This window comes from Lutra lutra, chromosome 5 (assembly GCF_902655055.1).
Source record: "Lutra lutra chromosome 5, mLutLut1.2, whole genome shotgun sequence".
In the NCBI taxonomy this organism is placed as follows: domain Eukaryota; kingdom Metazoa; phylum Chordata; class Mammalia; order Carnivora; family Mustelidae; genus Lutra; species Lutra lutra.
Window position 1 is genome coordinate 65,194,902 of NC_062282.1, and position 25,103 is coordinate 65,220,004.

The window sequence follows — 25,103 nt, forward strand, 5'->3', positions numbered from 1 at the left end:
ACATCTAGATCTGAATACTGTCAATTAATGAATAACACTGAGTTAAACACCTTGGAGTAGTAAAACGATGATAACATCCAACTGCAGAAGGCTGTTGCAAAAATTGAGTAAAGTGCTCATTATAGTACCAAGTCTAAGGTCTAATTACTAAAAATTTCTATTAAGACTTTCTGAGTGTTTTGGGGGCGCCTGGGTGGCTCAGTGGGTTAAGCCGCTGCCTTCGGCTCAGGTCATGATCTCAGGGTCCTGGGATCGAGCCCCGCATCGGGCTCTCTGCTCAGCAGGGAGCCTGCTTCCTCCTCTCTCTCTGCCTGCCTCTCTGCCTGCTTGTGATCTCTGTCTGTCAAATAAATAAATAAATAAAATCTTTAAAAAAAAAAAAAAAAAAAAGACTTTCTGAGTGTTTTTAATAATGCCTAACATGGTATTGAGCACTTTACATGCTTTATGTTGTTATACTTGGTTTGTCTACTCTGCAAGATTTTTTTTTTTTAAGATTTTATTTATTTATTCGACAGAGAGAGATCACAAGTAGGCAGAGAGGCAGGCAGAGAGAGAGAGGAGGAAGCAGGCTCCCCACCAAGGAGAGAGCCCGATGCGAGGCTCGATCCCAGGACCCTGGGATCATGATGTGAGCTGAAGGCAGAGGCTTTAACCCTCTGAGCCACCCAGGCACCCCTACTCTGCAAGATTTGTATAAACATGTTTCTAACATAAATATAACATAGGAAAATTCCTAAAAGGATGCACACAAAAATGCTAATAGTGACTATCTCCTGGGAGGAGAAATAATGATTTTTTTTTCTTTTCACTTACTTGCTTTTTCCAGAATTTTCTACAAACATCATTATTTCTGTATTTTTAATGCCAAAATACATTAAAATACAATGAAAATCAAGACATTGCTCACAGGTAATCTCCTACCTCAGCAACTTCTTTTGGAAGTAAGAGCTAACAAAGTTCTGCTTTCCCTGAGGAACTGGCATGTGCTCTGCTTTTCATTAAGAATTAAGTGACTTCTGGGAACCCTGGGTGGCTCAATGGGTTAAGCCTCTGCCTTCGGCTCAGGTCATGATCTCAGGGTCCTGGGATCGAGCCCCACATCGGGCTCTCTGCTTGGTGGGGAGCCTGCTTCCCCCCCCGCACCCCGCCTGCCTCTCTGCCTACTTGTGATCTCTCTGTCAAATAAATAAAATCTTTAAAAAAAAAAAAAAAAAAAAAAGAATTAACTGACTTCTCCCTTCTTCACTTTGCCACCAGGTGGCACAGCCAAAATTTTAGTTCAATCAGTCAGGTCCTCATTCTTTGCATATTGCTATTTTAATTTCCCCAATTTCAACTTTCTATTCTTATCTGTAGGTCTTCTCCTGATTTTGGATTTGCTTACATTTTACTGCTTTTCTCAATGTTTACCATAAATTTATTGTTCTCAAATCCTTTGTAGATTAAGGCAGGGTACACTCAAGCTGAAGAATTTAAGGCTTGCTATTGCACTTACACTTCATGCTGGGTCCCTGCATTTCACAGAATTCTTGGTTAGAATATTAAATGATAGAATGTCAACCTTTAATCCAACCTGAGATTTTTTTTTTTAAATGCAAAACTGCAACATCTCCCAATATCTGCAACAATAATAACATACCGTAACTTTTAAAGTCGTAGAAGTCCCATAATTAAAGTCAGTTTTATTAAATGCTCAAATCTCAAAATTATATACATTTCTTTTTACTGTAAAAAATCTCCATTCCCATCTCACCTTCTTCACTTACCCCACCCCCCAAGGTAGGTACTGTCCAAGCAGAAGCAAACCCAACAAAGTATACCATACACACAAAGGCAGGGAAGACAGGAAGTACCCAGAGGACAATATATGCTGGTGTTATCGTGCAGAAGCCTCCTGTGGAGGGGAAAGAACGGGAAAGTTCACATAACAAGAACGGAACTGGGATAGGCAGACTGACAAGACTTGTATAATTTATACCAATTTACAAACACTTCATGAGCCCATCAACTCCAAGAGAAGAGACCGAACTAATACACAAAGGAAGGCCTCTGCCAGCGTCTCCTCTCCCTGAAGGCCTCCTATCAGGAGTCATTAGGAAGCCCAAACAGCTTCACAGTTCCTGCTTCCCGACTGCTGTCATATTTGCCATCTTTGTCATCACAGGCAAACGCCAGCAGAGGCCTTTTGGGGTGCCAAGCCACGGTGAAAGTCGGGGACTCACACTGCACCTCCCAGAGCTTGTCTCCTATAAAAATCAATATAGAGAAACCAATCAATACGTTAATAATAAGAAACCATATTCATTACGTGCTTGCCTACATTAACTCATTTAATCCACTTTTTTTAGGATATTTTATTTATTTGAGAGAGAGAGCCCAGGAGCCAGGGGTTGGGGGATGGGGGGGCGAGGGAGAGTGAAGCAGACTTTCTGCTGAGCAGGGAGCCCAACATGCAGCTCAATCCCAGGACCCTGATCATGACCTGAGCTGAAAGCAAACACCCAAGGCGACCCTCCACCTACTAACCCTACAGGACAAGTACAATCATTACCCCATTTTACACAGAACATTGAGGCAGAGAGAGAGCACAAGCAAGTAGGTAGCAAAGTAAGATCTGAATGCAGAGCCTGAGCTAAACCTATTCCATACTCCCTAGAAAAACAGTACCAGCAGTTAATATTTGTTGAGCACCCCTTAGGAATCAGATGCATCATAGTTTATAAATAAAGTATAATCACAATGCAGCAAGGCAAATAATGATTTTAAACTCCATTTTATAAAGGAACAGGTGACTGAACACTTAAGTCATACTCATAGGAGTCAGCATATGAAGTGAATCTGTTTCCAAAGCCACAGGTCTTTCTCCTAAATCACAATGCTTTGCAAACAGATTTTTTTCCTCCAAAAATGTCATTCTTCTTACTTGAAATTAAACATGATTTTTCTAAAGCCATTATTCCTTTAGTCCCACTTTACTTTTATGTTAAGATTCATGTAATGAATCTTGAGATTAATGTAATAAAACATTAACAATGTAGTGTTATGGGACGCCTGGGTGGCTCAGTTGGTTAAGCAGCTGCCTTTGGCTCAGGTCATGATCCCAGCATCCTGGGATCGAGTCCCACATCGGGCTCCTTGCTTGTCAAGGAGCCTGCTTCTCCCTCTGCCTCTGCCTGCCATTCTGTCTGCCTGTGCTCGCTCTCTCTCCCTCTCTCTCTCTGACAAATAAATAAATAAAATCTTTAAAAAAAAAAAAAACAATGTAGTGTTATTTTGAAGTTGCAGGATACATTAAATTATATACTTCAAACTGGTCAACTATACAGTAAATTATATTTTAATAAAGCTGTTTAAAATATATGTATAATATGCACACATCTGTGTGTGGAGAGAGCGAGAGAAAGAGAACCGTCTTTGTTAAGTAATCCTACTTCAGGGACAGTTAAACACTTCTCATGATGCTAGTATCTGGCAGTCTAGCTATATGTCTGAGCAAATTTCTATATTACACAAACATAAAGAATAGTTTCACAGGCTGCTACCCTCCTTTTACTTCTCTTCTGGCCTTTATGCCATCATTTGTCCGTCATGTGGGATTGGTAAAAATAAAGAAATTTATACAGTTCAAGAAAACCAGAGCAGACATGAAGAGGCCTCCTAATAAAATGTTTCCTAAATAATGATGTGGCTTCATAAACTTTAACATCTTGACAGTTTTATTGGAAAGTTTAATCTCTGAATGATAAATAAGGTGCTATCTGGGACTGACATGACTACTCCAGATCACTGAAGTTCTAAAAGACTCGGTGTAATATGTATGGTGTGTCTAAAAAGCTGAAATTAAGTGGACTGTTAAAATACATGTTATCAGAGGCGCCTGGGTGGCTCAGTGGGTTAAAGCCTCTGCCTTCGGCTCAGGTCATGATCCCAGGGTATTGGGATCGAGCCCCGCATCGGGCTCTCTGCTCAGCGGAGATCCTGCTTCCTCCTCTCTCTGCCTGCCTCTCTGCCTACTTGTGATCTCTGTCAAATAAATGAAATCTTTTAAAAAAAAAAAGTTATCAGAAATAAAATTAATTCTTACTTTTACATTTAACTGTTAAAAATATGTAAAACACAAAACCTTACTTAAAATATGACTTCAACTATACATAGTATAGTGTATGTATACACACACAGATGAATCAATGTCTATATATAAAATATCTATATAGATATATAAATATCTACATATGAAAAAAAGATTGGAAGGAAATATACTATGTTAGTAATTAGCTGTCTCCAAATTATGGACCTATGTGTGATCGTTAATTTCTCCTTTTTTTTTTTTTAATTTTATTTATTTATTTATTTATTTGAGAGACAGAGTGTGAGAGTGGAGAGCTCAGAGGGAGAGTAGACTCACTGCCAAGCAGGGAGCCCGATGTGGGACTCAATCCTGGGACTCCAGGATCATTACCTGAGCCGAAGGCAGTTGCTTAACCAACTGAGCCACCCAGGTGCCCCCCTTTTTTTTTTTTAATTTTATTTATTTGTTAATTTCTCCCTTTAACTGCCAGCATTTTCCAACTATTCTATACTGAGCATATATACTATTTTACAAACCAATATACAAAAACATGCTTACAGCATAAAATTCAAACAGTACTAGGGTACAGAGCAGCACTAGGAAACAGCACTGTGATGGAAACATTCTACATCTGTGCTATCCAATACAGAAACCATCAGCCACATGTGGCTACTTAAGTCCTTAAAATGCGCCTAGGGTAACTAAAAAACTGAATTTTTCATTTTATCTACTTGATTTCAGTAATAATACTTAAGATTATAATTTAAAGTAAAATTTATCTTCTCCCAATCTTCCAAGTCTGAAATAAATTCTTTCAAAAGTCTTTCTACTAATTTACCTTTAGTTTCTTTACCTAAGTGGGAACACAACACGTGCACTGATTGGCTACCTGCTCTGCTCACTCAGTAAAATGCCCTGCCAGTCTTGCATTTCAGCGCATATGGAGCTATGTTTTTCTCCTGGCACACTGTGATATGGATGTATCACAACTTATTTAATTAGTCCTTCATAATGAAATTGAGACTATTTCCCTTTTATGTATGAAATAATGATGAAATAATGCTATAAATATAACTGTGTTTCCCTTTGAAAATCATCTTTTAATTTTTGGTCTAGGTTATAGAAAAGATTAAAAAAAACATGTTAAAAGTATGTGTCTGAACTACTTAGAAAAATTAATACAGCCATATTTGATATATTCCTGAAAGATTATATGTGAACGAAATCATATTTTAGGGGCACCTGGGTGGCTCCGAGGGTTAAGCAGCCGGCTCTTGATTTCAGCTCAGGTCATGATCTCAGGATCCTGGGATCAAGCCCTGTGGTAGGCTCTGTGCTCAGCTGGATGTCTGCTTGAGGATTCTCTTTCCTCCTGTCCCTCTGCCCCTGCCCCCATTTGTGCTCTCTCTCTAAAAAATCTTAAAAAATAAAAATCTTTAAAAATAAAATCTTAAAAATAAAAAATCTTAAAAAATAAAAAATAAGGGGTGTTTGGCTGGTTCAGTTGGTTAAGCATCTGCCTTCAGCTCAGGTCATGATCCTGGGGTGCTGGAATCAAGCCCCACGTCAGGCTCCCTGCTCAGCAGGAAGTCTGCTTCTCCCACTCCCTCTGCTGCTCTCCACCCACCCCCGCCCCCGCCCGCTTGTGCTCTCTCGCTCACACTCTCTAATAAATAAATAAAATCTTTTTTTAAAATAAAAATAAGATAAATCACATTTTATATGTATTAGGTGAGGTAGACAAACTTGTGCTTGGACGACATGGGAAAAACATGCACATGCATGCGTTGTTAAGAACAAACACTGCAATAACCTTTCTGTACATGGTTTGGTCCTTCGCAAAATGTCAGTACCTTGGACTGAGGAAGCAATCCCACTTCACTGGTTTCCCCAAAAGGATGACCCAAAGTGAAGACCATAAGGAATATTTCTCACAGCTTTACTTATAATGGTGCAAAGATGAGAAGCCACCAAAGAGCAGAGCAACTAAAGCACCCACAGGCATAAATAAGTGGAGACCAGTAGTTTGAGAACATGCTGACATATTCAATGGGATTCGGAACTGCATTACAAGCGGCAGCAGAGCTGACATTACGAAGCTGTAACATGCTCAGGTGGGGCAGGCACAGCCTGGAGCAGGAGAGGATCCACACATCACACAAACAAGGCAGACACAAAGGAGCTGCGTATCTGAATGGCTGGACAACACTTAGTACAATGTCATCAACAGTGGCATTTTAAATGGTGGAATTTCAATTTTTTTACTTTGCTCTTTGAAGTCTTCTATACAGTTTAAATGCTTTTACTAAAGCATCATGTATTTCCAAAAACAATAAAGCTACAATACAAAACAAATCTAAGGGTAATGACAGAAGATGGCAGAGTAGGAGGATCCTGAGCTCACCTCCTCCCACAGACACACTGAGGCAACAAGTGTATCTACTGTAATTAACTCTGAAAATTATCTGAAGACCAGCAGAAGAGATCTTCCACAGCTGACCATAGAGACAAGGCCACACTGAAAGGGTAGAAGGGGTGCAGACATGGCCGGGAACCAAACCCCTGTGCAAATAACCACCAACAGGAGAGCCATCACAAGCATGGAGGAGTGAAGGGATAGGATTCCACACAGGGCAATCCTGGCTGTAAGGACCTACGCTGGGAAGACAAGTTCCCATCATGTCTGGCTTTGAAAATCAGCAGGGCTTAACTCCAGGAGCTTTAGAAATCAGCGCAGCTTGGGACGCCTGGGTGGCTCAGTTGGTTAAGCAGCTGCCTTCGGCTCAGGTCATGATCCCAGCGTCCCGGGATCGAGTCCCACATCGGGCTCCTTGCTCGGCGGGGAACCTGCCTCTCCCTCTGCCTCTGCCTACCACTCTGTCTGCCTGTGCTCATGCTCTCTCTCTCTGTCGAACAAATAAATAAATAAAATCTTTAAAAAAAAAAAAAAAAGAAAAAAGAAATCAGCGCAGCTTAACTCCAGTTGAACTGAAAGGCAAAAGAGCCAGCAGCACACTACTAAGTATCTCAGCCGGAGATGGCACTGAAGCTGCAGCTTAAAAAGCGCCTAGAGTATACATGAAGATTTACTAAGTAATTTTAGGGTGTGTGCGGGAAGGGCAAACATGTGCAGACTTCTCCAGGAATAAAAAAGTGTTGGTGGGTGCCATTTTTCTTGCCCACCGTGAGCCTAGATAGCTAGATGCTTACAGAAGCCAATTCTAACACTCACTTTGTTAGCAACACATGCCCCATGCCAGCGTTCCCCTACCACCCACCCTACCCAGCCCACTGGCCTCCACAGGCACCCCTCCAAGGCAGTTCTTCCCCTGCCATATCCAGCAGACAGGCCCACATGGGACCAGGACCCCACCAAAGTGACTCCTCACCCAGGGTACAGGGGAGATAACCCTATGCACCAGCTTGCCTATAGTTCCTAAAGCTAGGCCTCTTAGCTGGCTCCCCAAAGAACAAGGCCTGCCCTTGCATGTACCTGCAGCTGTCACACAGGCTAATTACACACAGCAGACTGAGTGCCAGCCCCACCCACCACTGAGCCCATGGCAGCTGCAGCCAGGCCTCTCCACAGTACGGGAAGCAAACCCTGCCCAGTGCGCCTGCAGCAGGCAAAGCAGGTCAGTGAAGCCAACTAGGCTAAGAGCCAGCCCCCACCCTCCACCATCAGTATGCCCATAGCAATCACAGCTCAACCACAGCAGGAGGGTGCACACAGCCCATAGAGGGGACAGCCCTAGTATGCCTGGTTCCGGTGACCAGGGCTGATAGCATACAGGGCACCACAGGACCTCTTCTATGTAAAGTCACTACTTTCAGGGTCAGATGTAGCTGACCTACCTAACATATAGAAACAAACACACAGTTAGACAAAATGAGGAGAATGAGGGATATGTCCCAAATGAACAAACAAGACAAAAATCACAGAGAAAGGACTAAACAAAATGGAGATATGTGATATGACTGATGGGAAGTTCAAAGTAATGCTCCTAAAGATACTCAACTGGACTTGAGAAAACAGTGGATAAACTCTGTGAGAACTTTAACAAAGAGATAGAAAATGTAATACAGTAACTGAAATGAAAAATAACACCAAAGGAAATCAAGAGCAGATTGGGTGGTGCAGAAGAATGGATCAGAGATCTTGAGGACAGGGTAATAGAAAGTAACTAAGATGAACAGCAAAAAGACAAAAGAATAATAAAAGTGAGAACAGGTGAAGGAACCTCTACAACACCATCAAGCATGATAACATTTGCTTCGTAGGAGTCCACGAAGGAGGAAAGAGAGGAAAGGGGGCAGGAAATGTACTTGAAGAGGTAACGACTGAAAACTTCCTGAATCTAAGGAAACACACATCAGATCCAGGAAACAAAGAAAGCTCCAAACAAGAGGAACCCAAAAAGGTTCACACCAAGACACATAATAATTAAAATGGCAAAAATTAAAGATCAAGAGAGAATCTTCAAAGCAGCAAGAGAAAAGCAGTCACATATAAGAGAAAACCCATAAGGCTATAGGCTGATCTCAGCAAAAACTCTGCAGGCCAAAGGGAGTGGCCATGATACATTCAAAGGGCTGGAAGGAAAGAACCTACAACCAAGAATACTGTACCTGGCAAGGCTATCATTCTGGCAAGGCTATCACTCAGAATTGAAGGAGATAAAGAGTTTCCCAAACAAAAGGGAGTTCATCACCACTAAACCAGCCTTACAAGAAATATTTAAGGGAATTCTTGAAGTGAAAAGAAAGGGCCATGATTAGAAGAAAATTATGAGGGGCGCCTGGGTGGCTCAGTGGGTTGAAGCCTCTGCTTTCAGCTCAGGTCATGATCCCAGGATGCTGGGATCAAGCCCCACATTGGGCTCTCTGCTCAGCAGGGAGCCTGCTTCCCTCCTCTCTCTCTCTGTCTACTTGTGAGCTCTCTCTGTCAAATAAATAAATAAAATCTTTAAAAAAAAAAAAAGAAGAAGAAAATTATGAAAAAAAATTTCACTAGTAAAAGCAAACATATGATTAAAGGTAGTGGACTGGGCGCCTGGGTGGCTCAGTGGGTTAAGTCTCTGCCTTCGGCTCAGGTCATGATCTCAGGGTCCTGGGATCGAGCCCCACATTGGGCTCTCTGCTCAGCGGGGAGCCTGCTTCCCCCCCTCTCTCTCTCTGCCTGCCTCTCTGCCTACTTGTGATCTGTCTCTCTGTCAAATAAAAAAAAAAAAAAAAAATCTTAAAGGTAGTGGACTAATCACTTAAAAAGCCATTATGAAGGTTAAAACACAAAGCAGTAAAATCAATTACATCTACAAAAATTACTCAAGGGATACACAAAATAAAAAGATATATAATATGATATACACATAAAATGTTGAGGGGGAGTACAAATTCAGTGCTTTTTGGAATGTGTCCAAGTTTAAGCAACATATAGAGTGCTACACACATAGGATGTTATTTATGACTCCATGGTAACCACAAATCAAAAACCTGTAATAGATATATAAAAAATAAAGAGAAAGTAATCCAAACATAACATTAAAGAAAGCCATCAACCACAAGGAAAGAGAGTAAGAGAAGGAACAAAGAAGAACCATAAAACAACAGAAAACAATGAACAAAATGGCAATAAATACATACCTATGAATAATTACTCAAATGTAAATTGACTAAATGGTCCAATCAAGAGATACAGGGTGACTGGATGGCTGAAAAAACAAGACCCAACTATATGCTGCCTACAAGACTCACTTCAGGGGCGCCTGGGTGGCTCAGTGGGTTAAAGCCTCTGCCCTCGGCTCAGGTCATGATTCCAGGGTTCTGGGATTGAGGCCCGCATCGGGCTCTCTGCTCAAAAGGGAGCCTGCTTCCTCCTTCCTCTCTCTCTGCTGCCGCTCTGCCTACTTGTGATCTCTGTCAAGTAAATAAATAAAATCTTTAAAAAAAAAAAAAGACTCACTTCAAACCTAAAGACACATATGGACTCAAAGTGACAGGGTGGTAAAAGATATTCCATGTAGACAGAAGAGAAAAAAAAAAGCTGGGGTAGTGATATTTTTATCAGACAAAGGCAACCCTCTCTGGTCCCCTTCCTCCTCGGGACCTTTGTACTATCACTTTGCTATTGCCCAATAAACTTTGCCTTGCTGCCCACCAAAAAAAAAAAAAAAAAAAATTATCAGACAAGATACACTTTGCAACAAAGACTATAGCAAGAGACAAAAAGAGGAATTAAATAATGATAAAGGAATCAATCCAATAAGAGGATATAACAATTGTAAGTATCTATGTACCTAACATAGGAGATAGGAGCACCTAAAAACATAGAGTGAATATTAACAAACATAAAAGGAGCAATTGACAGTAATACAGTCTACGGCCATACCACCCTGAACGTGCCCCATCTCGTCTGATCTCGGAAGCTAAGCAGGGTCGGGCCTGGTTAGTACTTGGATGGGAGACAGTAATACAATAGTAGGGGACTTTAACACCATATTCACATCAATGGATAGATCATCCTGACAGAAAATCAACAAAAAGCACGTTAGACCAGATGGACTTTACAGATATATACAGAACATTCCACTCAAAAACAACAGAACAGGGGCACCTGGGTGGCTCAGTGGGTTAAGCCTCTGCCTTCAGCTCAGGTCGTAATCTCAGGATCCTGGGATCAAGCCCCACATTGGGCTCTCTGCTCAGCAGGGAGCCTGCCTCCCCCCTGCTCTCTCTCTACCTGCTTCTCTGCCTACTTGTCATTTCTGTCTGTCAAATAAATAAATAAAATTAAAAACAAAAAACAACAGAACATACATTATTTTCAAGCACACATGGAATATGCTCCAGTATGGATCATATACGGTAGGCCACAGAACAAGGTGCAATGAATTTAAGAGGACTGAAATTTTTTCAAGCATCTTTTTTTTTTTTAGGATTTTATTTATTTACTTGATAGAAAGAGAGAGACAGCAAGAGACAAAATACAAGCAGGGGAAGTGGGAAAGGGAGAAGCAGGATTCCCGCTGAGCAGGGAGCCCAATGTGGGGCTAGATCCCAGGACCCTGGGACCCTGGGACCACGAACTGGACGAACGGCAGATGCCCAAAGACTGAACAACCCAGGCACTCCTATCAAGCATCTTTTCTGACCCACAATGGTATGAAACTAGGAATCAATTACAAGAAAAAAAACTGGAAAAAAACACAAACGTTAAGAAGCTAAACAGCATAAACAACCAAAGTATCAATGAATAAATCAAAGAGGAAATTTTTTTTAAAATGAAGACAAATAAAAATGGAAACACAACAATCCAAAATCTCTGGGATCCAGCAAAAGCAGTTCTAACAGGAAAGTTTATACTAACACAGGCCTACCTTATGAAACAAGAAAAATCCCAAATAAACAAATTAACCTTACATCTAAAGGAGCTACAAAAAGAACAAAGCCCCAAGTTAGTAGAAGGAAGGAAACTTTTTAGAGCAGAAATAAATGAAATAGATACTAAAAAAACATTGGAAAAGATCCATGAAACTAAGAGCTGGTTCTCAGAAATCATAAACAAGTTTGATAAACCTTTACCAGACGCATCAAGGAGAGAGAGAACTCAAATAAATGAATTCAGAAATGAAAGAAGAAATAATTGACACCACAAAAATACAAAGGGTTATATGAGAATACTATGAAAAATTATATGCCAACAAATTGGACAACCCAAAAGACTGGATAAATTCCTATAAACCTATTAATATCCCAAAACTGAATCAAGAAGAAAGAGAAAATTTGAACAGACCAATCACTAGTAATGAAATTGAACTGGTAATCAAAAAACTCCTAAAAAACAAAACTCCAGGGGCGCCTGGGAGGCTCAGTGGGTTAAAGCCTCTGCCTTTGGCTCAGGTCATGATCCCAGGGTCCTGGGATCGAGCCCCACATCGGGCTCTCTGCTGTGCGGGGGGCCTGCTTCCTCCTCTCTCTCTCTCTGCCTGCCTCTCTGCCTACTTGTGATCTCTGTCAAACAAATAAATAAATAAATAAATACTCTAGGGCCTAAATAAATAAATAACTCTAGGACCAGATGGATTCACAGGTGCATTCTATCAAACACTTAAAGAACAGTTAATACCTATTCTTCTCAAACTATTCCAAAAAATAGGCGAGGAAGAAAAACTTCCAAATTCATTCTATGAGGCCAGCATCACCCTGATACCACACCCAGGTAAAGACACTACCAAAAAAAAAAAAAAGACAAAAACAAAAAGCAAAAAACTGTAGGCCAACATCTCTGATGAATATAGATGCAAGAATCCTCAACAAAATATATTAGCAAACCACATTCAACAATACATTAAAAAGATCATACACCATGATCAAGTGGTATTTATTCCAGGATGGTTCAATATTTGCAAATAAATCAATGTGATACATCACATCAATAAGAGGAAGGATAAAAACCATATGATCATTTCAATAGACACAGAAAAACCATTTGACAAAAATAAACACCCATTGTTGATAAAAGCTCTCAACAAAATGGATTTAGAGGAAACACACTTCAACATATAAAGACCATATATGGGGCGCCTGGGTGGCTCAGTGGGTTAAAGCCTCTGCCTTCGGCTCGGGTCATGATCCCAGGGTCCTGGGATCGAGCCCCGCATCGGGCTCTCTGCTCGGCGGGGAGCCTGCTTCCCTTCCTCTCTCTCTGCCTGCCTCTCTGCCTACTGTGATCTCTGTCTGTCAAATAAATAAATAAAATCTTTTTTAAAAATAAATAAATAAATAAAAATTAAAAAAAAATAAAGACCATATATGAAAAACCCACAGATAACATCACACTCAATGGTGAAAAACTGAAAGCTTTTCCCCTAAGATCAGGAACAAGACAAAGATGTCTACTCTCACCATTTTATTCAACACAGTCTTGGAAGTCCTGGCCACAGCAATCAGACAAGGAAAAAAAAAAAAAAAAAAAGGAACCCAAATTGGTAAGAAAGAAGTAAAACTGTTAGTATTTGCATATGACATGATACTATATATAGAAAACTGTAAAGACTCCACAGAAAGTATTAGAAAAAATGAATTCAATAAAGTTGCAGGCAACAAAATTAATATACAGAAATCTGTTGCATTCTAATAATGATGTAGTAGAAAGAAAAATTAAAAAAACAATCCCATTTACAATTGTACCTAAAAGAATAAATCACCTGGGAATATATTTAACCACAGAGGGGAAAGACCTATACTCTAAAAACTATGAGACACTGAAGAAAGAAACTAAGGTGACTCAAATTGAAAAATAAACCATGCCCAGAACTGGAAGGATTAATATTGTTAGAATGTCCATCCCACCCAAAGCAATCCATAGAGTCAATGCAGTCCCTATCAAAATACCAGTATTTTTCACAAAACTAGAACAAATAATCCCAAAATTTGTATGGAACCACAAAAGACTCTGAGCAACCAAAGCAATCTTAAGAAAGAACAAAGCTGGAGGTATCACAATCCCAGATTTCAAGATATACTACAAAGTTATGGTAATCAAAACAGTGTGGCACTGGCACAAAAACAGATATGCTAGATCAATGGAACAGGAGAGAGAGCTCAGAAATAAACCCACATTTAATATGATCATTAATCTACAACAAAGGAGGCAAGAATATGCAATGGAAAAAACACAGTCTCTTCCACAAATGGTGCTGGGAAAACAGGACAACTACATTCAAACAAATGAAATTGGACCACTTTCTTACACCATACACAAAAATAAGCTCAAAATGGACTAAAGACTTAAATGTGAGGTATGAAATGATAAAACTAAAAGAAAACACAGGCAGCAATCTCTTGAACACCAGCTTTAGCAATGTATTTATGGATATGTCTCCTCAAGCAAAGAGAAACAAAAGCAAAAATAAAATACTGGGACTACACCAAAATAAAAAGCTCTGCATAGCAAAGGAAACCATCAACAAAACAAAAAGACGGAGCACCTGGGTGGCTCAGTGGGTTAAAGCCTCTGCCTTCGGCTCAGGTCATGATCCCAGGGTTCTGGGATCGAGCCCCACATCGGACTCTCTGCTCAGCAGGGAACTGCTTCCTCCTCTCTCTCTGCCTGCCTCTCTGCCTACTTTGCGACCTCTATCTGTCAAATAAATAAATAAAATCTTTAAAAAAAAAAAACAAAAACAAAAAGGCAACCTACTGAATGGGAGAAGATACTTCCAAATAATAAATCCAATAAGAGGTTAATATCAAAAATATTAAGACAATTCTATGCTCAACACTAAAAAAAAACAAAAACAAAAAAAGTAGGCTGATTAAAAAATGGGGTGCCTGGGTGGCTTAGTCAGTTGAACATCCAACTCTTAGATTTCGGCTCAGGTCACAATCGCAGGGTCCTGAGATTGAGCCCCATGTCAGGATCCACACTCAGCAGGGAGTCTGCTTGACATTCTTTCCCTCTGCCCCTTCCACCTGGCCCGCTCATGTTCTCACTCTCCCGAATGGGTGAATCTTTAAAAAAAAAAAAGGTGCGGGGCGAGGGGGACAAAAAACCTAGACCGACATTTTTCCAAAGGAGACACACAGATGACCAACAAACATGAAAAGGTGCTCATATCAATGATCATGAGGGAAATGCACATAAAATGAAATATCACCTCACACCTACCAAAATAGCTAGTATCAAAAAGATAATAAAAAGCAAATGGTGAGGATGTAAAGAAGAAGGAATCCTCATACACTGCTGGTGGGTATATAAATTGGTGCAGCCACTGCAGAAAACAGTATGGAGATTTCTCGAGAAATTAAAAATAGAAATATGTGATCCAATAATTCCACTACTGGGTAATTACCCAAAGAAAACAAAATACTAATTCAAAAAGGTATGTGCACCCCTATGTTTATTGCAGCATTATTTACAATAGCCACAATATGGGAGCAACCTAAGTATCCATGGATAGACTAATGAATAAAGATCTGATATATATATACACAATGGAATATTAATCAGTCATAAAAAAAGAATGAGATCTTGCCATTTATGAGAACATGGGGTGGACCTAAGGGTTATTAAGCTAAGTTAAATAAATCAGGAAAGACAAATACAATATGATTTCACTTGTACATGAAATCTAAAAAACGAGGGGCACCTGGGTGGCTCAGTGGGTTGAGCCTCTGCTTTCGGTTCAGGTCATGATCTCGGGGTCCTGGGATCGAGCCCCACATAGGGCTCTCTGCTCAGCGGGGAGCCTGCTTCCTCCTCCCTCTCTCTGCCTGCCTCTCTGACTACTTATGATCTCTGTCTGTCAAATAAATAAATAAAATCTTAAAAAAAAATCTAAAAAACGAAACAAGTAAATAAATAAACAACAGAAACAGAGTCATAATTAAAGAAAACTGTTGGGTGCCAGAGGAGAGAAAGCTGGGGTGATGAGTGAAATATTAAGAGGTACAAACTTCCAATTATAAAATAAATACATCCTGAAGATATAAAGTATAGCAACAGGAATATAGTCAATAATATTATAATAATGTTATATGGTGACAGATGATGACTACATTTATTGTGATCAATGACTAATGTGTATGTCTGTCAAATCACTGTCATACATGAAACTAATATAATATCATATGTCAATCATACTTTGATAATAAAAAATTATTAATTAAAGGGAGGAGTCAAGATGGCGGAGAAGTAGCAGGCTGAGACTACTTCGGGTAGCGGGAGATCAGCTAAATAGCTTATCTAAAGATTGCAAACACCTACAAATCCAACGGGAGATTGAAGAGAAGAAGAACAGCAATTCCAGAAACAGAAAATCAACCACTTTCTGCAAGGTAGGACTGGCGGAGAAGTGAATCCAAAGCAACGGGAAGATAGACCGCGGCGGGAGGGGCCAGCTCCCGGCGAGCGGCGGAGCAACGGAGCAAAATCAGGACTTTTTTTTTTTTTTTTTATAAAGATTTTATTTGTTTATTTGACAGAGAGAGATCACAAGTAGGCAGAGAGGCAGGCAGAGAGAGAGAGGAGGAAGCAGGCTCCCTGCAGAGCAGAGAGCCCGATGCGGGGCTCGATCCCAGGACCCTGGGATCATGACCTGAGCCGAAGGCAGAGGCTTTAACCCACTGAGCCACCCAGGCGCCCCAAAATCAGGACTTTTAAAAGTCTGTTCCGCTGAGGGACATCGCTCCAGAGGCTTAACTGGAAGCCCAGGCGGGGTCAGCGCGGCCTCAGGTCCCGCAGGGTCGCAGAAGGATCGGGGGTGTCTGAGTGTCGCAGAGCTTACCGGTATTAGAACGGGGAAGCCGGCTGCAGAGACAGAGCCGAGGAGTGACTCTCAGCTCGGGGTTGCCTTGAACCGGTCGCAGGCTCGGTCAGCTCGGAGCGCGGCCGGAGGCCAGGGTGACGGGAGTCATTGGGCGCTGTTCTCTGAGGGCGCACTGAGGAGTGGGGCCCCGGGCTCTCGGCTCCTCCGGGCCGGAGACCGGGAGGCCGCCATCTTCATTCCCGTCCTCCGGAACTCTACGGAAAGCGCTCAGGGAACAAAAGCTCCCGAAAGCGAACCCGAGCGGATTACTCAGCGCGGCCCGGTAAGGGCGGTGCAACTCCGCCTGGGGCAAAGACGCTTGAGAATCACTACAACAGGCCCCTCCCCCAGAAGATCAACGGGAAACCAAGCCAGGACCAAGTTCACCTACCAAGGAGAGCGGCGGAATTCCAAGGAGAAGAAAGCAAAGCACGGAACTCATGGCTTTCTCCCCATGATTTTTTAGCCTTGCAGTTAATTTAATTTTTTTTTCTTTTTCAATTTTTTTTTTCTTTTTCTCTTCTTCTGCTGAATTTTTTTTTAACTTTTACCGTTTTCTTTTTTTAACGTTTTTTAAATAGTTTATTTAATATATATATTTTTTTCCTCTTTTTATATTTTTTCTTTATCGGCTTTCTTTTTTTTAATAGTTTCTTTTTTCTTTTTCTTTCTTTCTGAAACCCTTTTTATCCCCTTTCTCCCCCCTCACAATTCGGGATCTCTTCTGATTTGGCTAAAGCATATTTTCCTGGGGTTGTTGCCACCCTTTTAGTATTTTACTTGCTCCTTCATATACTCTTATCTGGACAAAATGACAAGGCGGAAAAATTCACAACAAAAAAAAGAACAAGAGGCAGTACCAAAGGCTAGGGACCTAATCAATACAGACGTTGGTAATATGTCAGATATAGAGTTCAGAATGATGATTCCCAAGGTTCTAGCCGGGCTTGAAAAAGGCATGGAAGATATTAAAGCAACCCTCTCAGGAGATATAAAAGCCCTTTCTGGAGAAATAAAAGAACTAAAATCTAACCAAGTTGAAATCAAAAAAGCTATTAATGAGGTGCAATCAAAAATGGAGGCTCTCACTGCTAGGATAAATGAGGCAGAAGAAAGAATTCGCGATATAGAAGACCAAATGACAGAGAATAAAGAAGCTGAGCAAAAGAGGGACAAACAGCTACTGGACCACGAGGGGAGAATTCGAGAGATAAGTGACACCATAAGACGAAATAACATTAGAATAATTGGGATTCCAGAAGAAGAGGAAACAGAGAGGGGAGCAGAAGGTATATTGGAGAGAATTATTGGAGAGAATTTCCCCAATATGGCAAAGGGAACAAGCATCAAAATCCAGGAGGTTCAGAGAACCCCCCTCAAAATCAATAAGAATAGGTCCACACCCCGTCACCTAATAGTAAAATTGACAAGTCTTAGTGACAAAGAAAAGATTCTGAAAGCAGCCCGGGAAAAGAAGTCTGTAACGTACAATGGTAAAAATATTAGATTGGCAGCAGACTTATCTACAGAGACCTGGCAGGCCAGAAAGAGCTGGCATGATATATTCAGAGTACTAAATGAGAAAAACATGCAGCCAAGAATACTATATCCAGCTAGGCTATCATTGAAAATAGAAGGAGAGATTAAAAGCTTCCAGGACAAACAAAAACTGAAAGAATTTGCAAATACCAAACCAGCTCTACAGGAAATATTGAAAGGGGTCCTCTAAGCAAAGAGAGACCCTCAAAGTAGTAGATCAGAAAGAAACAGAGACAATATACAATAACAGTCACCTTACAGGCAATACAATGGCACTAAATTCATATCTCTCAATACTTACCCTGAATGTTAATGGGCTAAATGCCCCAATCAAAAGACACAGAGTATCAGAATGGATAAAAAAACAAAAACCATCTATATGTTGCCTACAAGAAACTCATCTTAAACCCGAAGACACCTCCAGGTTTAAAGTGAGGGGGTGGAAAAGAATTTACCATGCTAATGGACATCAGAAGAAAGCAGGAGTGGCAATCCTTATATCAGATCAATTAGATTTTAAGCCAAAGACTATAATAAGAGATGAGGAAGGACACTATATCATACTCAAAGGAAGTGTCCAACAAGAAGATCTAACAATTTTAAATATCTATGCCCCTAACGTGGGAGCAGCCAACTATATAAACCAATTAATAACAAAATCAAAGAAACACATCGACAAGAATACAATAATAGTAGGGGATTTTAACACTCCCCTCACTGAAATGGACAGATCATCCAAGCAAAAGATCAACAAGGAAATAAAGGCCTTAAATGACACACTGGACCAGATGGACATCACAGATATATTCAGAACATTTCATCCCAAAGCAACAGAATACACATTCTTCTCTAGTGCACATGGAACATTCTCCAGAATAGATCACATTCTTGGTCCTAAATCAAGTCTCAACCGGTATCAAAAGATTGGGATCATTCCCTGCATATTTTCAGACCACAATGCTCTAAAGCTAGAACTCAATCACAAGAGGAAATTTGGAAAGAACCCAAATACATGGAGACTAAACAGCATCCTTCTAAAGAATGAATGGGTCAACCAGGAAATTAAAGAAGAATTGAAAAAATTTATGGAAACAAATGATAATGAAAACACAACGGTTCAGAATCTGTGGGACACAACAAAGGCAGTCCTGAGAGGAAAATATATAGCGGTACAAGCCTTTCTCAAGAAACAAGAAAGATCTCAGGTACACAACCTAACCCTACACCTAAAGGAGCTGGAGAAAGAACAAGAAAGAAACCCTAAACCCAGCAGGAGAAGAGAAATCATAAAGATCAGAGCAGAAATCAATGAAATAGAAACCAAAAAAACAATAGAACAAATCAACGAAACTAGGAGCTGGTTCTTTGAAAGAATTAATAAGATTGATAGACCCCTGGCCAGACTTATCAAAAAGAAAAGAGAAAGGACCCAAATAAATAAAATCATGAATGAAAGAGGAGAGATCACAACAAACACCAAAGAAATACAGACAATTATAAGAACATACTATGAGCAACTCTACGCCAACAAATTGGACAATCTGGAAGAAATGGATGCATTCCTAGAGACATATAAACTACCACAACTGAACCAGGAAGAAATAGAAAGCCTGAACAGACCCATAACCAGTAAGGAGATTGAAACAGTCATCAAAAATCTCCAAACAAACAAAAGCCCAGGGCCAGACGGCTTCCCGGGGGAATTCTACCAAACATTTAAAGAAGAACTAATTCCTATTCTCCTGAAACTGTTCCAAAAAATAGAAACGGAAGGAAAACTTCCAAACTCATTTTATGAGGCCAGCATCACCTTGATCCCAAAACCAGACAAGGATCCCAACAAAAAAGAGAACTACAGACCAATATCCTTGATGAACACAGATGCAAAAATTCTCGCCAAAATACTAGCCAATAGGATTCAACAGTACATTAAAAGGATTATTCACCACGACCAAGTGGGATTTATTCCAGGGCTGCAAGGCTGGTTCAACATCCACAAATCAATCAATGTGATACAACACATTAATAAAAGAAAGAACAAGAACCATATGATACTCTCCATAGATGCTGAAAAAGCATTTGACAAAGTACAGCATCCCTTCCTGATCAAAACTCTTCAAAGTGTAGGGATAGACGGCACATACCTCAATATTATCAAAGCCATCTATGAAAAACCCACCGCAAATATCATTCTCAATGGAGAAAAACTGAAAGCTTTTCCGCTAAGGTCAGGAACACGGCAGGGATGTCCGTTATCACCACTGCTATTCAACATAGTACTAGAAGTCCTAGCCTCAGCAATCAGACAACAAAAGGAAATTAAAGGCATCCAAATCGGCAAAGAAGAAGTCAAACTATCACTCTTCGCAGATGATATGATACTCTATGTGGAAAACCCAAAAGACTCCACTCCAAAACTGCTAGAACTTGTACAGGAATTCAGTAAAGTGTCAGGATATAAAATCAATGCACAGAAATCAGTTGCATTTCTCTACACCAACAACAAGACAGAAGAAAGAGAAATTAAGGAGTCCATCCCATTTACAATTGCACCCAAAACTATAAGATACCTAGGAATAAACCTAACCAAAGAGACTAAGAATCTATACTCAGAAAACTATAAAGTACTCATGAAAGAAATTGAGGAAGACACAAAGAAATAGAAAAATGTTCCATGCTCCTGGATTGGAAGAATAAATATTGTGAAAATGTCTATGCTACCTAAAGCAATCTACACATTTAATGCAATTCCTATCAAAGTACCATCCATTTTTTTCAAAGAAATGGAACAAATAATCCTAAAATTTATATGGAACCAGAAAAGACCTCGAATAGCCAAAGCAATATTGAAAAAGAAAGCCAAAGTGGGTGGCATCACAATTCCGGACTTCAAGCTCTATTACAAAGCTGTCATCATCAAGACAGCATGGTACTGGCACAAAAAGAGACACATAGATCAATGGAACAGAATAGAGAGCCCAGAAATGGACCCTCAACTCTATGGTCAACTCATCTTCGACAAAGCAGGAAAGAATGTCCAATGGAAAAAAGACAGCCTCTTCAATAAATGGTGTTGGGAAAATTGGACAGCCACATGCAGAAAAATGAAATTGGATCATTTCCTTACACCACACACGAAAATAGACTCAAAATGGATGAAGGATCTCAATGTGAGAAAGGAATCCATCAAAATCCTCGAGGAGAACACAGGCAGCAACCTCTTCGACGTCAGCCGCAGCAACATCTTCCTAGGAACATCACCAAAGGCAAGGGAAGCAAGGGCAAAAATGAACTTTTGGGATTTCATCAAGATCAAAAGCTTTTGCACAGCAAAGGAAACAGTGAACAAAACCAAAAGACAACTGACAGAATGGGAGAAGATATTTGCAAATGACATATCAGATAAAGGGCTAGTGTCCAAAATCTATAAAGAACTTAGCAAACTCAACACCCAAAGAACAAATAATCCAATCAAGAAATGGGCAGAGGACATGAACAGACATTTCTGCAAAGAAGACATCCAGATGGCCAACAGACACATGAAAAAGTGCTCCATATCACTCGGCATCAGGGAAATACAAATCAAAACCACAATGAGATAGCACCTCACACCAGTCAGAATGGCTAAAATTAACAAGTCAGGAAATGACAGATGCTGGCGAGGATGCAGAGAAAGGGGAACCCTCCTACACCGTTGGTGGGAATGCAAGCTGGTGCAACCACTCTGGAAAACAGCATGGAGGTTCCTCAAAATGTTGAAAATAGAACTACCCTATGACCCTGCAATTGCACTGCTGGGTATTTACCCTAAAGATACAAACGTAGTGATCCGAAGGGGCACGTGCACCCGAATGTTTATAGCAGCAATGTCTACAATAGCCAAACTATGGAAAGAACCTAGATGTCCATCTACAGACGAATGGATAAAGAAGATGTGGTATATATACACAATGGAATACTATGCAGCCATCAAAAGAAATGAAATCTTGCCATTTGCGACGACGTGGATGGAACTAGAGGGTATCATGCTTAGCGAAATAAGTCAATCGGAGAAAGACAACTATCATATGATCTCCCTGATATGAGGGAGAGGAGATGCAACATGGGGGGTTGAGGGGGTAGGAGAAGAGTAATTGAAACAAGATGGGATTGGGAGGGAGACAAACCATAAGTGACTCTTAATCTCACAAAACAAACTGAGGGTTGATGGGGGGAGGGGGTTGGGAGACGGGGTGGGGTTATGGATATTGGGGAGGGTATGTGCTATGGTGAGTGTTGTGAAGTGTGTAAACCTGGCGATTCGCAGACCTGTACCCCTGGGGATAAAAATATATGTTTATAAAGCTGTAAAAAAAAAAAAAAAAAAAAAAAAAAAAAAGAAAGAAAGGATGAATACCCAAGTTTTGTAGCAACATGGACGGGACTGGAAGAGATTATGCTGAGTGAAATAAGTCAAGCAGAGAGAGTCAATTATCATATGGTTTCACTTATTTGTGGAGCATAACAAATAGCATGGAGGACAAGGGGAGATGGAGAGGAGAAGGGAGTTGAGGGAAATTGGAAGGGGAGGTGAACCATGAGAGACTATGGACTCTGAAAAACGATCTGAGAATTTTGAAGGGGTGGGGGGTGGGAGGTTGGGGGCACCAGGTGGTGGGTATTTTAGAGGGCACAGATTGCATGGAGCACTGGGTGTGGTGCAAAAATAATGAATACTGTTATGCTGAAAAAATAAAAAAATTTAAAAAAAATTATTAATTAAAAATAAGTAAAGCTTATTACTTATTATTTATTATTATCATTATTATGAAATTCTTTCGTAAAATGAATACTCTCCTCTCATTTTTGTATTTTCAATTCTACTGGTTGTTTTTAAAGCAAATCACATGTATTTTGTTAATTCCTAAGATTATTTTAAGTTCACATACAGCAAAATATAGAAAAAAAAGTATACCACAACACTAAAAGAGATTGTATTTAGAGGTGGGACCACAAGTACCACTTTTTTCTTCCTCCTATTTTCCATATTTTAAAAATTTTATAACAGAAAAATTAAAAGTTAATAAAATGCAAAATATTTTCCTAAATCACTTTCTTTCAGACCTGCTCCTTTCTGAACTCTTTGCTCCCTTATGACCTGACTATAATAGTCCTAATAAACAAAGCTGTCTTAAGAAGAAAATTCATTTATGCTAATGCAAGTGAAGTAGTAATGTGAAGATGAAAACACATGACAGGAAGTCTTGATGGCCAACAGATGACAGACAGAAGACTCACGGTAGTGAGGGTATCAGTTACCTGTCTCTACTTCAGCAATGTCAATAAAATGATCTTCCGAGGCTGATGCCAGCATTTTTCCATCGTGACTAAAACTAAGGGTCCTCACAGGCCAATCCAGCCTGTAACAGAGTGGAGACAGGACACGTTAGAATAACCCAGTAAGTGTAGGGCACAATTTCATCCAAAATAAAGTCAAATTAATTTATCCAACAAGGAAAGTGCCAGCAGCGCTGCTTACCTAGAAAAGCACCGAACACAAACCAACTCATCCACATCCCAGAGGCTGACCAAAGCATCTGCACTTCCCGTGGCAAAGTACTTCCCCATGGGGTCAAACTTGATACAGATGCAGTTGGAAGGATGGGCATTGATAGACTGCACAGGCTTCAGCTCTGGATAGCTGAGAAATAAGACAGACAACAATTAAACTATGGGAAGAGGACTATGGTACTAAGACGACCACAGGAGATACTAAAGAAGAAAATCAAAGACAACAAACCAAGTATCAGACTGTAATTCAAACTTTCCTGGACTTTAGAAAAAAAAATTATGGGGCGCCTGAGTGGTTCAGGGCATTAAGCCTCTGCCTTCGGCTCAGGTCATGGTCTTAGGGTCCTGGGATCGGGCCCCACATCAGGCTCTCCACTTGGCAGGGAGCCTGCTTCCCCTCTCTGGGATCAAGCCCCATATCAGGCTCTCTGGTTAGCAGGGAGCCTGCTTCCCCCTCTCTCTCTGCCTGCCTCTCTGCCTACTTGTGATCTGTCAAATAAATAAATAAAATCTTTGAAAAAAATTAGATTAGGGGCGCCTGGGTGGCTCAGTGGTTTAAGCTGCTGCCTTCGGCTCAGGTCATGATCTCAGGGTCCTGGGATCGAGTCCCACATCGGGCTCTCTGCTCAGCAGGGAGCCTGCTTCCCTCCCTCTCTCTGCCTGCCTCCCTGTCTACTTGTGATCTCTCTCTGTCATAAATAAAATCTTAAAAAAAAAAAATTAGATTATCATCAGACCTTTCTGACTGTAAGACTTTATGCCAAAAGAAAATGGGATAATATATTTAAGATATACAAGCAAGAAAATAGGAATCAAGGATTTTTATATCTAGCAAAACTATCAATTACAAAGAGCTCAAATACTAAACACAATTAAATATCTGTAAGTTTTATAGGTATGTAAGCTATAAGTATGAACTTAAAGAATATTGTCCCATGAACCCTTCCTGAGGAATCTAAAGAGTGAACTTTGACAATCAAAATGACTAGAGACTTATCAGCATGGGACTGGTGATGAGCATTACATATGTAGCTTCTTGTAGAAACTATACATGTAAAAGAAAGGCATAGTACATAGTAGCTCTACACTCTGATAATATAATATTAACTATTTTTTTTAATGGAAGAAAAATGAGGAAAACAATGCAAAAAGCAAAATCTACTATTTTAAGTAATCACATTGGTGGTGGTAGTGGTAATACTATTATTCTGAGATACCTCTATGTGTAACATGGAGAAAGGTAATAAGTAACCATGGGATATTCTAATTCTATAATCCCAGTGTCCTTGAGAATCAGAATACTCAAATACCCAAGTCTGGAAGGAAAGAGTATTTATAATATAGAAGATGTTTAGTAGGATTCTTTTTTTCTTTTAAGATTTTATTTATTTATTTGACACAGAGAGAGAAAGACCACAAGTAGGCAGAGAGGCAGATGGGGGGTGGGGGGAGCCAGCTTCCTGCCAAGCAGAGAACCTGATGTGGGGCCCCATCCCAGGACCCTGAGACCCTGACCTGAGCTGAAGGCAGAGGCTTTAACCCACTGAGCCACCCAGGTGCCCCCGGTAGGATTCTATTAGTCCTGAATTTTAGATCAATGTTATCAACATCAATTTACAATTCACATATTTTAA

General features: G+C 40.3%; 1 protein-coding gene across 1 annotated transcript in view; it reads right to left on the reverse strand.

Annotated features, from left to right (window-relative positions):
* Positions 1–1,653: 1,653 nt before the first annotated feature.
* Positions 1,654–25,103, reverse strand: part of THOC3 (THO complex subunit 3) — a 29,141-nt gene continuing 5,691 nt past the window's right edge. The window contains exons 4-6 of the mRNA XM_047730969.1: positions 23,438–23,599; positions 23,218–23,318; positions 1,654–2,249 (exon numbers count right to left, since the gene is read on the reverse strand). Of these exons, the coding sequence (XP_047586925.1) occupies positions 2,086–2,249; positions 23,218–23,318; positions 23,438–23,599 (427 nt within the window). The 3' untranslated portion in view covers positions 1,654–2,085. The remainder of the gene's footprint in view (positions 2,250–23,217; positions 23,319–23,437; positions 23,600–25,103) is intronic.